At 37.4% G+C, this 13,915-nt stretch overlaps 2 protein-coding genes across 2 annotated transcripts; one reads left to right on the top strand and one right to left on the bottom strand.

Annotated features, from left to right (window-relative positions):
* Positions 1 to 4,102: 4,102 nt before the first annotated feature.
* fibina (fin bud initiation factor a) lies at positions 4,103 to 5,438 on the bottom strand. Its single transcript, XM_027173020.2, has one exon. The coding sequence runs from the start codon at positions 5,329 to 5,331 to the stop codon at positions 4,708 to 4,710; it is 624 nt and encodes a 207-aa protein (XP_027028821.1). The 5' UTR covers positions 5,332 to 5,438; the 3' UTR covers positions 4,103 to 4,707.
* An 894-nt stretch (positions 5,439 to 6,332) lies between these two features.
* On the top strand, positions 6,333 to 13,911 carry slc5a12 (solute carrier family 5 member 12). The gene is made up of 15 exons (XM_027173200.2): positions 6,333 to 6,805; positions 7,506 to 7,571; positions 7,667 to 7,718; positions 7,834 to 7,901; positions 8,018 to 8,172; positions 8,639 to 8,779; positions 9,319 to 9,448; positions 9,547 to 9,635; positions 9,799 to 9,911; positions 10,345 to 10,412; positions 11,162 to 11,248; positions 11,461 to 11,636; positions 12,563 to 12,666; positions 12,872 to 12,996; positions 13,085 to 13,911. The coding sequence occupies exons 1-15, from the start codon at positions 6,452 to 6,454 to the stop codon at positions 13,250 to 13,252; spliced, it is 1,896 nt and encodes a 631-aa protein (XP_027029001.1). The 5' UTR covers positions 6,333 to 6,451; the 3' UTR covers positions 13,253 to 13,911.
* The last annotated feature ends 4 nt before the right edge of the window (positions 13,912 to 13,915 follow it).

Genomic DNA, 13,915 nt, shown 5'->3' with positions numbered 1-13,915 from the left:
TCTCTCTCTCTCTCTCTCTCTCTCTCTCTCTCTCTCTCTCTCTCTTTCTCTCTCTCTCTCTCTCTCTTTCTCTCCCACTTCTTCCTTTCTGCTGCTCTTCCCTTCCATCTTAATGTCTCGTGTTCATTTGTGTCGTTCTGCCCATTGTTTTTTCCTCTCTCCCTAAAAAATCGGAAAAGCGTTTAATTGTGGTAAAAGCTTATGTTTTGGAGTGCACTGTTGTTGCCTGCTTTGTAGGAAAGAGAAAAAGAAACAATGAATAAAAGAAACACTATTTCAGTTGTCTTGCTCTACATACAGTATTATTTCATTTGTGTTTTCAGAAACTTTATGAAGAAAAGTAGCCCATATTCATACCTACAGCAAATTAGGGTGGTCAACCACATGTTTTTGGACAGTGGGAGGAAAGAGAGGACCCAAGAGGAAACCCACATATGATTAAACCAAGACCCTCATGCTGTGAAATGGCAAAGCTACACGCTGCACCACAGAGCCACTCACAAACAGAACATACACTTTCATTTTGCACTCCTTATGTGTTGGAGTTGTACTGGATGTCCTATTGTGCGGATGTAGCTAGGATTTTGTACTAACTACATCGCATTAAACAGAATTTCATTGTTTATTTTGTTATTTTCAGTTCAGACTTTAGATTTAAAATAAAGGATGTCAACCAACGGATTAAAGTAACAGAAGTACCTACTGATCACAATGAACAAGACATATACTGTATATATATGTTAGATATTTAGTCTTCCACACAAACTAGACAGAAAAAGATCATAACTTTAATGAATCATAACTTTAATAATAATAAAAAAACAACAATTCTACAGATAGATCTCATTTATATATTACAGATACACACACACACACACACACACACACACACACACACACACACACACACACACACACACACACACACACACACACACACAAAAAGAGACACTATATAGGATTACAATAATAAATGTGTGTTGTGCAAAAAAACCTTTGTGGTTTCGCTGCCTGTTAAAAAGTTGAATTTGATTTACTCCTCTCCTAGATCAGCTTAAATCCTGTTAAATTTTATTGGACTAATTTTACACAGGGAGGTGGGGGAACGTTTACTCATTAGCAGATCAGCAGTATCTCAGGGACTTTAGTCCCTTCTATAAATTAACAAGTAGAAATAACCCCAGGTAATATATATTCGACATACTCCTACAATTCTGTTATGTCCTGCTGAGAAAAAAAGACTTTAATATCTGAACTTCCTACATCCATTAAAAACAAATAGCGGACTCAAAACCCCCATTTATTTACTGATGTCTACCTTCAGACTGCACATGACATAATTGAATGTTACTTGTGAATATTTGTTATTACTTATTATTTATTACCTTGCAATATTTAAACCTTTTGAATACAAAAATTTGAGTAAATCTGGATCTATTGACTATATCAATAACTGCCCTTAGAACATGTCAATTCTGAATGTGGTAATCACATATAACTACACATATGATAGATAAATATCTACACAAAATATGTGAACAATAAATGTCTTCATAAAGTACATTATATACAATATAATACTGAATGTTGCAAATACACAGGTGATAAAGATCTGGACAAAAGCAAAAGTTTACTGTTTCTACACATTATAGATACACTAAAAGTCTCTGAGCATAGAAATGAATGTAAATTCATATTCCTTTCCCTCTCATTCTTTCTTTGGACCTAGACAAGTAAAATCTGTTCATGTCCATATGACATATATACAGTTCAGTATGCTTTTAATTCTGCTGGAGGAAGAAGATTTAAACACAAGTCTGGTATTTCACAGTTGTGACAATTGACTGTGACATAACAGCGATAGCTGAGATCTGTATTTCAGCCCTTCCATAAACATGGGTTGTTTTTACTACTGTACACTGGGTGCTTTTTTTCTGAAAAGGGAAACGAGGTTGCATTCTTTTTTTATAACCCACAGGAGCACACAGCAAACCAGAACATTTCAGAAAGCCAATACAGCCTCTCCTCATTTGGCCTGGTCACTGGTCATAAATAGGAATGCTAAAGTATCAGTATGTTGTCAGATCTCAATACATACTGTATGTAAACACTCTCACACATTTAGATTTTATTTTCTCTGGCTTCTCTTCTGGCGTTGAGACCTCAGAGCACAAATTCATAATAAACAACCATCAGAATACAGAGGAACCTTTTCATGTCACACTAATACTGTAGCACTAATACTCTGTAGTCATTTTCAGTGTATTTTTTCTGTACTGTCCCTCTCTGCTAAATTTACTTAAAAGTACAATTAAAACGTCTATCAAATTCATATTCCAATGTTGAATCTTTGGTCTAGAATTTTGTTGACATTTAATAGTCATGGGAGTGTGTGAGTGTTGGGGGTGGTGGTGATGGATGTGTGGATGGGGGTTGTGCTGTGAAGGAGCTGGAGGTTGGAGTCTGTTTGAATTGGGGTCCTCTGGGGGAGAAAGGCTTTGAGGTGAGGCAGACATGGGATAAGAGGAAATCATAATCACACATCTGTGAATAAATAAGATTTCCACACAAGCTTGCTTTTGTCCCTCATTCTTACATTCGGCTGAGTTGGGTTTTCCTACTTTCTCTCTATCAAAAGTTACTGTTCTGTTTTATCTCTCTAGCCAACAATTCCTCTTCTGTTGCAGAATGATTTGACTTTTTATGTGGGAGGTACTGCCCCATTTTTTTCTTTTAGTATGCATTTGGGCTTCAGGCCCCAGTCCCAGATTGTGGTCTGTACAGAGACTAGGCTCAGTGGCACTCACATGCACAGGATGTTTCCTCTCCCACATCTCTGCATGATAGAGAAGTAGAAATCCAAGTGATTGAACTGTCATGCCTTACAGAGGACTACATTTAATTGTATGCTAAGAAAAGTTCAGCATGAAAGTATGTACACCAGCATTTATTGTTTCTGGCATGAACCCTGGCATCAACTTTTTAAAAAGAGATATGCTTTTATGGACAAAATATTCATTTAAATGACAGTCATAACCTCTAATTGGCTCACACATATTTAGGAGTTTCCTGAGATTGCCTGAGAAAACTAATATGGATAGACTGCAATTTAGGAAAGAAAAGAACACTTAGCAGTTAGAGGTATTTGGAATCATTTGATGTGAATGTGTGTGAGTGTGTTTATAGAGTCTGTATGGAGTTGTAATGATGAGCACCGGCTGCTGTTTACAAAAGAGAGATTCTAAGAATGCTGATGGTATCTCTCTCTCTCTCTCTCTCTCTCTCTCTCTCTCTCTCTCTCTCTCTCTCTCTCTCTCTCTCACACACACACACACACACACACACACACACACACACACACACACACACACACACACACACACACACACACACACACACACACACACAGAGGTACAAACATCAACCATTTAACAATGTTCTTTTCAAATATCATGACATCTGGAATTTAAAAACACTACAACTGCATCAAAAGCTCCTGCTCTTTTGTAGACTTTATTCATAACAAATCTCAACTAGAAGGATTAGATATCACTCTAGGTGTCATATATCTCTTCTCTGCCAGGGACTGCTTCAAGTAAAATCTATCCAAAAACTATCCAAAAACCTTTTGAGGAACATTTCTGAAGAATATATATCATATGCACAGTTACTTCTTCTGCTACTGATTCTCATTTTTAAAAGCATGTGAGCAATAAACTTATATCTTTTTTCTTTGTTCAGCAACCAGAAACCAAATCCAGATGGACAGACTTAAGCTGCCGGTGAATAAAGACCAAATCTGCTGACTTTATGCCGTCAGCAATTTCACGTTCCTTCTAGAGTCAACCAGAATTTCAGAGACTAACCAACAGGAAAGGCTTTGGACATTCCCTTTGGGAGTGTGGATAGACACAGTTGCATGTGCACATCATTATGGTGTTTAGTCTAGAATGAATGTGAAGCTGTGGTTAAAGTTAAAATAAGAAGTGAAATGATTGTGTTAGTGAGGATTATGTCAGCAGTTTAACTATCCCGTAGCAGAAACGTTACTGAACTGTCTAGACTCTGCTGAGTTCGGGGAAAGGAAGAAAGGGTCACTTGCTTTACATTACTCAGTTTAATCATTCTTCCATGTGTTGTAAGGGGAGAAGGTACACACACTTCTATATGGCAGAGGAAATAGCTTCTCTCTGCACCAGCTTCCTGAGCACCACCAGTTCTGCTCTTAGTTTAGGCTTCAATCAATCTGGGGGGAAAAATCCCTACTGACCTCCTTGGGTTATATAAACACATTTGAAATATGAATTGGACAAAACTGTGTGGACAAAACAAAATAATGGCAGGTTTTGTCTCGTAAAGTTTCGTAAGGGCTTATGAATTAGACGTGCTATAAGCATGAAGAAATCACAAAAGTATAAGAAGTAAACATATTTTAAATGGAAATTACTCAATAATTCAGAAGTCAGTGTGGCTGTAGTGTGTGCCATAGTGTCATTTAGTACAAACAGTTCATGATGCTGTTTACATAGTAACTGAAAATGATTTACAATGTTCAGGTGCATTGTTTTCCTGAGGAGTCTTCAGAAACATCTTTCCAGCCCATATCTTTTCATGTACCTATGTGAGTTAAGGTTTTAAGAAGGATACACCAATGCTTCAAACCATTTAGAGTCTAAAACAGCTTAAATAATCAGTTTTCTTAGACCACTAAATGTTCAAGTACTCGTTTTTAAGTCGGTTTAACCTGGTGCCATGGCTACGGATGATGAGAGAGATGAGCTCGTGTTTGTCCTTGAGGCCGGAGGAGATGTCCACTGTCTCCTGCAGGGAGCTCCTCACACTCTGCATGGGGTTCATCAGGGTTTTAGTAAACTCCAGCTCCTCTTTCTGCTCTGAATCTTGACCTTGCTTGAATTTCACCTCGAGCTCGATGAGTGATTTCTCAACGCCGGAAAAAGCCTCAGTGATTTGATCTATCTCTTTCCTTAGGTACTTGCTGTACGTTTCCTCTCCATCCAGATCGTATGAGATACTTCTCTCGAGACTCTCCAGAACTCGTGCCGAGTCCTCGACTTGTTGCTTGACGCTGATAAAGTCGTCGCGGATAACCGAGTCCCGCTCCTCTTCCGCTAAACACGGCGACGGGTCCAGCCACTTAAACAGCATCTGGCATCTCTCCGGGTCCTCGGTGTCATCGTAGTCGCCGTCGGGAACGAAGAAGTGGTGAAAGCTGCCGTTTGATATCTCAGCCTGTAGAGGACCCGTGTACACCGCGTTATAAACGGGAAATGAAAGCATGGCTAAAGACAGCAGTTGGGAAATAGGCAGCATCTTTGCCACTCTTAGCTGCGCGCAAAGCAGGGAGTGATGGCGTTGTGTGGAAGAGCAGTGAACCACAGTGCCTTTTCACTCCCATTATCCTGCTCATGTTACACACACACACACACACACACACACACACACACACACACACACACACACACACACACACACACACACACACACACACACACACACACTCTCTCTCTCTCTCTCTCTCTCTCTCTCTCTCTCTCTCTCTCTCTCTCTCACATATGCGCTTTCATTCTACTGCCACTGCATTCAAGTTCTTACACAAAAATTCCAGGGACTGGTCTGGGAATGGACATTAGTCTATGCCCCGAAAACAAATCCTAAAAAAAAATAATACAGTGTATAACACAAAGATTAAATCATCTGAAGGCATCAGAAATTTTAAATATACATGAAATAAATGCTAGAATAAATAGATCCATATAGGCATACTACATGGTGGCCCAAGTGGTTAAGGCTCTGGATTGTTGATTGGAGGATCAGGGTTTAAGCTCCAGCACTGCCAAACTGCCACTGTAGCAAAAAAAGAGTCATTACTTTTCAAATATTGGTCAAGTGATTTTATTGTATTTCCTCCACAGAATTTGTTTATATTGGTATGTAGTAGGTTGAGTGCCAGAATAAACAGAGTTTAGATAGAGTGGATTTTGTAAAAACCTGTACAAAAGGTCACTAAGAAACATTACCAATTAAATGGAAAGTTATGACAATAAACCATACATGCCCCAATGACCATACACACAAATGTTTTAAGACTTTGTTTAATTTAGTTCCTCTATAGTGATATTAGTGCAGTTGTATATATGAGTAATGTATTGCTATAATTAATTTAAAAGTAGATTAATCTGGCATGAGCAGACATTAATTTTGAGATCCTCAGGGAAAAAGAAAACAAGTTAATGTTTAATGTATTTCTTCATAGCATCCGCACTTTGAGGTCTGCTATCAGCAGTTTTTTTTTTACCTTCAAGAAACATCCTTTAAATCATTCACACAGAGATCACTGTCCCTATCACAGACAAACAGCAAGGCTTCTTTGACAAAACATTTTTTAATATTATTATTATAGTTTAATAGTGTATATTATCACTAACTTCCAATGGGACATCCAAATGGTGTAGTGGGAACATTCCAAGTATGGGATTATGTTGTATTTGCTTGCCTGTTTGTGATATCTTCTGGTATTGGAGTCTTTTTTGCTATAAAGGAGAGGAAAAATGTGTCATCGAAGGAATTCTTAGTTGGTGGACGACAGCTGACGTGTGGTCCGGTGGCACTCTCTCTTACAGCCAGCTTCATGTCAGCAGTGACTGTTATTGGAACTCCCACAGATGTATACCGCTTTGGGGCTGCGTTTATTATATTTGGCATTGCATACACGCTGATGGTGTTCTTCACAGCAGAGCTCTTTCTTCCTGTGTTCTATCGGTCAGGAATCACCAGCACATATGAGGTACGAATATGAAAGTTCCTATAATGCACAATGAAAGGTACTGAATAGTGTAGTCTTTTATGTTTAATAATTATAATGATACAACTATACAACAGATAACAGAACAGACTTCATGCATGTATGTGTGTATGTATGTGTGCATGTATGTGTGTGTGTGTGTGTGTGTGTGTGTGTGTGTGTGTGTGTGTGTGTGTGTGTGTGTGTGTGTGTGTGTGTGTGTGTGTGTGTGTGTGTGTGTGTGTGTATGTATGTCTATATGTATGTACTGTATGTATGTATTTCCAGATCATTATTGAAATGTAAGTCATTTTGATGTATTGATCATGTTAGCTGTTTTGCACAAAAGGTCAGATTTTCCTCATTAGTTATCCAAAAGCTTGTGTTCAGATGACACTCTTATGGATTTTGAATAAAATAGATCATATGGGTTTGCAAAAACCTGGGGTCCATGGCAACTCAAGTGCAAGCTAAAGTGCTCACTATTATTAAAGACAAAAGGGACATACTTAATCCAATTAAAATATCTCAAAGATTCTACTTTTTTATGCAATTTACTGTCACTAATTTACTTTGCAATGAAATTTGCTGAATAAATTTTAAAGAATACAAAATAAAAGCATTAGTTAGTTCATTAGTTCATTAGTTCTCTCAGAATATTATCAAGAAAACCAACAGGATTTGTGTGCTTTCTTACTTGCAGTATCTCGAGTTACGCTTCTCTAAGACGGTCCGTATAGCTGCTACTCTAATTTACACAGTGCAAACGGTGAGTAGGAATCTGTTTACTTATATAAATAACAATAATTTATATAATTTAGGTACTTGAAATGGATTATGGACCTTGTTATGGATGCCTTACAGATTTTGTACACCGGAGTAGTGGTGTATACTCCAGCTCTAGCTCTTAATCAAGGTAAGAAGATGCAGTAAATAAACAAAATAACATTTATAGTTATCTTCTATTTCAATAACACTGTAAATACTACCTTCTAATGTTATTTCCACTGCCTGTTGCACACTACCGATAGTGACAGGATTTAATCTCTGGGGATCTATATTTGCTACTGGAATTGTCTGCACCTTCTACTGTACATTGGTGAGTATGTGGAGCTGGTGGGTACTCAATTTATTGATTTATTGATTGATTGATTTTTAGATAAACATTAAAACCAATAGACAAAATCTGTGTTTTTGTGTATATGAATGTCACAGGGAGGACTAAAAGCTGTAGTGTGGTCCGATGCCTTCCAGATGGTAGTGATGTTGGGTGGTTTTCTCACTGTGCTGGTACAGGGCACATATAAAGCTGGAGGAATCGGTACAGTATGGGAGACGGCACAAGCTGGACAAAGACTTAATGTGTTTGAGTATGTATTATCTAACTTTACATGCAAGCTTGTATTGAGATCATCTCCTCAGCAGCACCTATATGCCTACAACAGCAAAAATAAAACATTTATGTGTTTTAAATTTTAATGCAACATGGTAAGCGATGGATATTAACCAATGTATATTACTTTGTATACACAGTAAAGTGTGTTAAGATTGTGGGCAGAAATTCCACTTTTCAAATACTATACAAACCTTCACTTTATGTAGTACACTTTGTATTATGTACTGTATAATATGAAAATATAATTAACTTTAAAATTACAGTTTAAGACAAAAATGTTATTTTGCCTTCTTGCGATATTTTTTTTTTTTAAATTGTCAAGCTCATTAATAAGTAAAGCTTATTAAATGAAATGCTATATTTTAAATAATTAATATTTAACTCTTTATAAAAGCTATTTGTCAGCCCTAATGTATGTATTGTTTTTTTTTTTTTCATAGCTTTGACCCCAGTCCACTGAGACGTCACACATTCTGGACAATCTCTGTTGGGGGCATGTTCACATGGCTGGGCATTTATAGTGTAAACCAGTCTACAATCCAGAGGTGTATTTCCTGTAAGACAGAGACCCATGCTCGCTGGTAAGTTCCTCTACAGTAGAATAATTAAAGTAAGGAATAGTGATGTCTTTAAGTAACAAAGAGAAAAATCTCCAGAGATCAGAGTGTATTTGTATTTTCTGAGTTTGATTTCCAATGCTACTACAGCCATCTGTAGTAGGGAGCGACAGGGAGCAAAATTGGCTGTGCTCTCTGGCACAGTCTCTTTCCTCAGCAGCAGGTATCTGTCAAACTATACAGAAGGAGTGAGCAGTGCTTTCCTCTGAGTGTGTTAGAGTACACACTGTAGTACATGATGCAGCACTTTATGCATTTGGCTGGTTTCACATGACTTCACATGAAGCATATGATCCTTGCCTTCATTTTGGTAGTTGTTGTTTCATAGGGGAGAGAGGACTGATGGGTCAGAATTGGCCAAAGCTAAATTAGGGAAAATATCGTTGGGAAATACAATACAATACAATACAATACAATACAATACAATACAATACAATACAATACAATTGCAAATTGTTTGACCGATCTCAGTGAATTCTTTTCTTTCTCTTTGTCCCTGTTAGTGCTCTGTATCTGAATCTGCTGGGTCTATTGTTGATTGTCTTTTGTGGTGTGGTCTCAGGACTCGTTATGTACACTTTCTATTCCCGTTGTGACCCCTGGACAGCTGGCTATGTGTCAGCTCCTGACCAGGTGACATTGTTATGTCTATTTTATGCAGGGGTTGAATTATAATTATGCATGATTGTCGCAGTTAGCAGGTGTATGCATAACTGTGAACATCTTTACAGCTCATGCCATACTTTGTACTAGAAGTATTGGGCAACTTTCCAGGTCTGCCTGGGCTGTATGTGTCTTGTGCTTTCAGTGGGAGCCTCAGGTATTGATAGACATTTATATGTATTTTATGTTCAGCTCTTTATGGCTTAAACAAATATCTATGACATATAATCTCTGATCTTTATTTTTAACTTAGACATCAAATTCCACAGCATTCATGATCCTGAAATAAGAAATGAGTTCCTGATGTTTTTCTGTTTTAGCACAGTGGCTGCCAGTATCAACGCTCTGGCCACAGTGACGTATGAGGACTTTGTGAGCCAGTGTTTCAAAAACCTCTCCAACAAATCGGCTATGTGGATCAGCAAAGCCCTGTGTAAATACCATGACTTTTAAATCACATTCATATCAGCTGGAGTTGGATTGCTTGGTTTACAAATGTATAACATTTTCCTGGAAAAGCAATAAAAAAAAAATTTAAGGACTGATCATATTAGATTAGATTAGATTCAACTTTATTGTCATTACACATGTACAAGTACAAGGCATCGAAATGCAGTTTAGGTCTAACCAGAGTGCAATAGTAGAAAGTGCAGGATATTCAGTTTGTTCAAGATTTAAATAAGTTAATTGGTAATATGGAGTAATTTACAGTTGTGTGCATGTGACATCAGATTAAACAGATTTATAATAGGAAGGTGAAATCATATGTACAGTATGATGAATGAGAAATATTGTCCCCAAGCCATACCAGGGAGACTCGGTAGGATTAAATCATTCTCTGTAAGTGAATATGTTCCCTTGTGCAGGTGTGCTTTTTGGAGTGATCTGTACCAGCATGGCAATAGCAGCATCAAAAATGGGAACAGTTGTGCAGGTGAAAAGCTTTCTGGAAAAAAAAATACCCCATTTACATTTGGTCATTTTATGCATCTTGTGTAACAGGATTAGAGATTGAGATTATTTCTATAAAGATGCAAGTGTAAATGCATTAAAATCATATTTAATTCTGTTCACACAAATCAAGTTAGGTTAATCCGAAACATTTAACAATTAAAATATATACAATATATCATAATGCACATACACTATGACTGCTGAATTTTCCTTTAAACATACTTAATGACAAAATGACATTCAATAGTTAAATCTGCAAAATCTTAAAGATGATTAGAGAGTAGTCATAATTTATAATGAAAGAGGTTTATGGTGTGAATTTGTTGTATGCTAGTGATTGAGAACAGGTTTGTGTTATTACAAGTCCTAGGAGTAAGAACCATATAAAAGTCATATGACTGCTCAGGGGGTCTTGTGGATCATTATTTGACAGAGGATTCTGTGGACACTGTGTTTATAAACAGATCCGATGTGATAGATGCATTCACACATCCTTCATTGGGATGGTAACCTCCATGGTATACCTTTAGTTTTTGATGTGCATCTTTCATCTGGAAACATGGATAGTGTCTCTTTCAAAACCAGTTAAGGCACCTGATTACATGCCTGTGCTTGAAATCTTATCAAGATAAAATCCATATGCAAGACAGACAAGACTAAGAGTAAGCAGATTTGATTCTTGTTTATTTAATCCCTTAATCAGAGTAATGTCTGTTTTCTCTGTACTAGGCTGCTCTCAGTATCCACGGCATGTGTGGAGGGCCGATGCTTGGTCTCTTCTCTTTGGGAATTTTCTTCCCTTTTACAAACACTCTGGTCAGTGCAAATCCCTAACCAAAACACAGCACATCCATCTTATTAAAGTATTAAAGTTGAATAATGGTATGATGGTATTGACCTAACATTAGTCAGAACTATTCTTCCTTGCCCATTAGTCATTTTTGGCAAGGAGTTTAATAAAGACAAAGGTTAATTGCAGTGCATCAGTAGCTAAATCTAGCATGTGGTGTTGTGTGCTCTGTCCTCAGGGGGCTATAGGAGGTCTGACAATGGGCATTTCTTTGTCCTTCTGGGTGGGAGTTGGAGCCTTTTTCCACACTGCTTCTCCCAATAACACTCACCCACTTCCTCTGAGCACAGAGACCTGTAACCTATTGAACACCACAGTTACAGCAGTAACTCCCACAGCCAGTTCAGATACAGGGTAGAGTATATTATGCTTATACTATTACACTGTGCTATGCTTATACTATGCTTACGCTACTTAATTTAACTTAACTTTATTTACAAAGCATCCTCTACATGACTGCGATTTCTTTGTAAAACTCAAACAGTGGCATCTCTCCCAACTTTGGTTTCTAATTTGGCAGCAGCGTCATGAGTCATTAGTGATGTGCTTGTCATGTTGCACATTAAAGTCCATCACAACCTTGTGACAGCTTCCCAATCCAACTAAGACTATGGTTTCAATATGTTCATCTTTTGTCAAAGACATTCTTAAAGACTATCTAAATATAATATGAACAAAAAGACTGATTAAAGGAATACTCCCATATTTTTCTACCTACCCTCTGTCAATAATTTGGACGTTTAGCTGTACTGATAAATCAGAAAACTTGTTTAATTAAACTGCTCTCATGAATTCATTAAAAGTAAATTCATTTATGAAGGAGATTCACTTAACTGTCATTTTTTGTTTGTTTGTTTAATTGGTCTATTTCCAAAGGGGAAAGAATTTAGTTTGATTGAATACCACAAAACCTGAGGGAAATACCCAGATTATTACCTGACTGTAATAACATTTTACCGTATGGTGTTGGAAAGATTTAATAAAATGTTCTCTTATGCCCTTGGAAATTTGTTTAAGTTTGGAGTTTAGAGAAAATGTTCTGTGTACAAGGAAACGTCAGAATTGTTATCTGTTGTAATCACAAATAAAGCCCAGAGCACTGGATAGAGATATGGTTTAAAAAAAAGCAACTCCCTAGTACTCGCTTTTTACAAATATGTTTAAAATAAGTAATAAGGTTCATTCTAGTCAAAGTCAATTTAGAGGTCATTGTAGTGTCACTGTAGTGTCATTATCAGTAATGTTTCATTTCAATCTCTGCTGTCCCACATCATGTGCAGATCTGTGCTAGCTGATTCCTGGTACTCCATGTCCTACCTGTACTACAGTGCAGTGGGTTTTCTGGCCACAGTTATAGGAGGCCTGCTCATCACGCTGATAACAGGTGAAATGGGAAGGTTGTTTTAGCCTTTCCATAAAAGTCACATGCTAATTTGACATTGAGAAGTTATGCTATACCGTACCTAGTAAATTAATGAACATAAAGCTGTTTGATACTCTGTACTGTATATTTTAGAAGTCAATTGCAGCATGTAAGACTTGAGATCTTCTTGCATGATTTACTAGAAGTGCCTGTTGTCTGTTTGCAGGCCCCAATAAACCACAGGAGGTGAAGCCTGGGCTGATTCGGCCGGTGTGTGACCTGTTCTGCTTTTGTTCAGAGAAATTAAGGATCATGTGCTGGTGTGGTGTCAACCATGCAGAGGACAAAATGGTGAGATGCCTGATGTACGATGAAGAAAAAACACAATTTGTGCACACTTAAATAAAGTGATTTGAATCACTGCTTGTCTTTTTCCCAGGAATTGAATGGTGTGGATTTTGGAACAGTGTGGGAGAATCAGCCAGACCAGGACAGTAAATGTGAGACAAATGGAAGCAATCTGAGTAACAGGATGCATGTTGAGCCTTACATCAATACAGCTTTTGTCCCAGACAGAGCTGGCCATAAGCTGTCAAAACAGCTATAAACTTGAAAAAGTAGTTTTAAATAAGTTTGTAAAATTTTATTCACATAGGGCAGGTGTGGGTACAGCTTTCATTCCTGGCTTTTAATAGACTCAAGCATGGCTTCTGATTAGCTCTCAAGCATGATTGGAATGAAAACCTGCACAGACTTGCTTTTCACTTTACTTTCACACTTAAACTACAAAACTACAAGACACATGCCATTTCATACAGGAAACAAAAGACCCACCAACCATGGCAGTTAAAAGATACAGTCATTGATTTATTACAGAAAAGAGTGATATCCAAATTTATTCTATAGATGTTTTGTACATTTTTTCATATATTTTATTAAATTTTTTAACATGTAAACAGGGATGGTGTAAACAAAACACGCTGTTGATATTGTTTATGTCACCATATTCATCAAGTACACATCAGAATGCACTGAATGTGCTATTGTACTGAAACATTGTTCATGGTACATAGTGGGCTCCTTACAGCTCATCACCAGCTCACGTGGTGAGGTGAGAGGTCAGTGGGTGATTATATAGCTATCATTATCTCACTGAGTAAGCACATATTGCCTTTTTAACATAGTACCCGTCAGTAGGCACTGCAATTGTGCACATCTTATTAATGCATAATGGATATTAAACTCTATCATAACTACACTCAGCATTTTT

Source organism: Tachysurus fulvidraco, chromosome 10 (genome assembly GCF_022655615.1).
Source record: "Tachysurus fulvidraco isolate hzauxx_2018 chromosome 10, HZAU_PFXX_2.0, whole genome shotgun sequence".
Lineage (NCBI taxonomy): Eukaryota > Metazoa > Chordata > Actinopteri > Siluriformes > Bagridae > Tachysurus > Tachysurus fulvidraco.
This window is presented reverse-complemented; position numbering and strand designations above follow the sequence as displayed.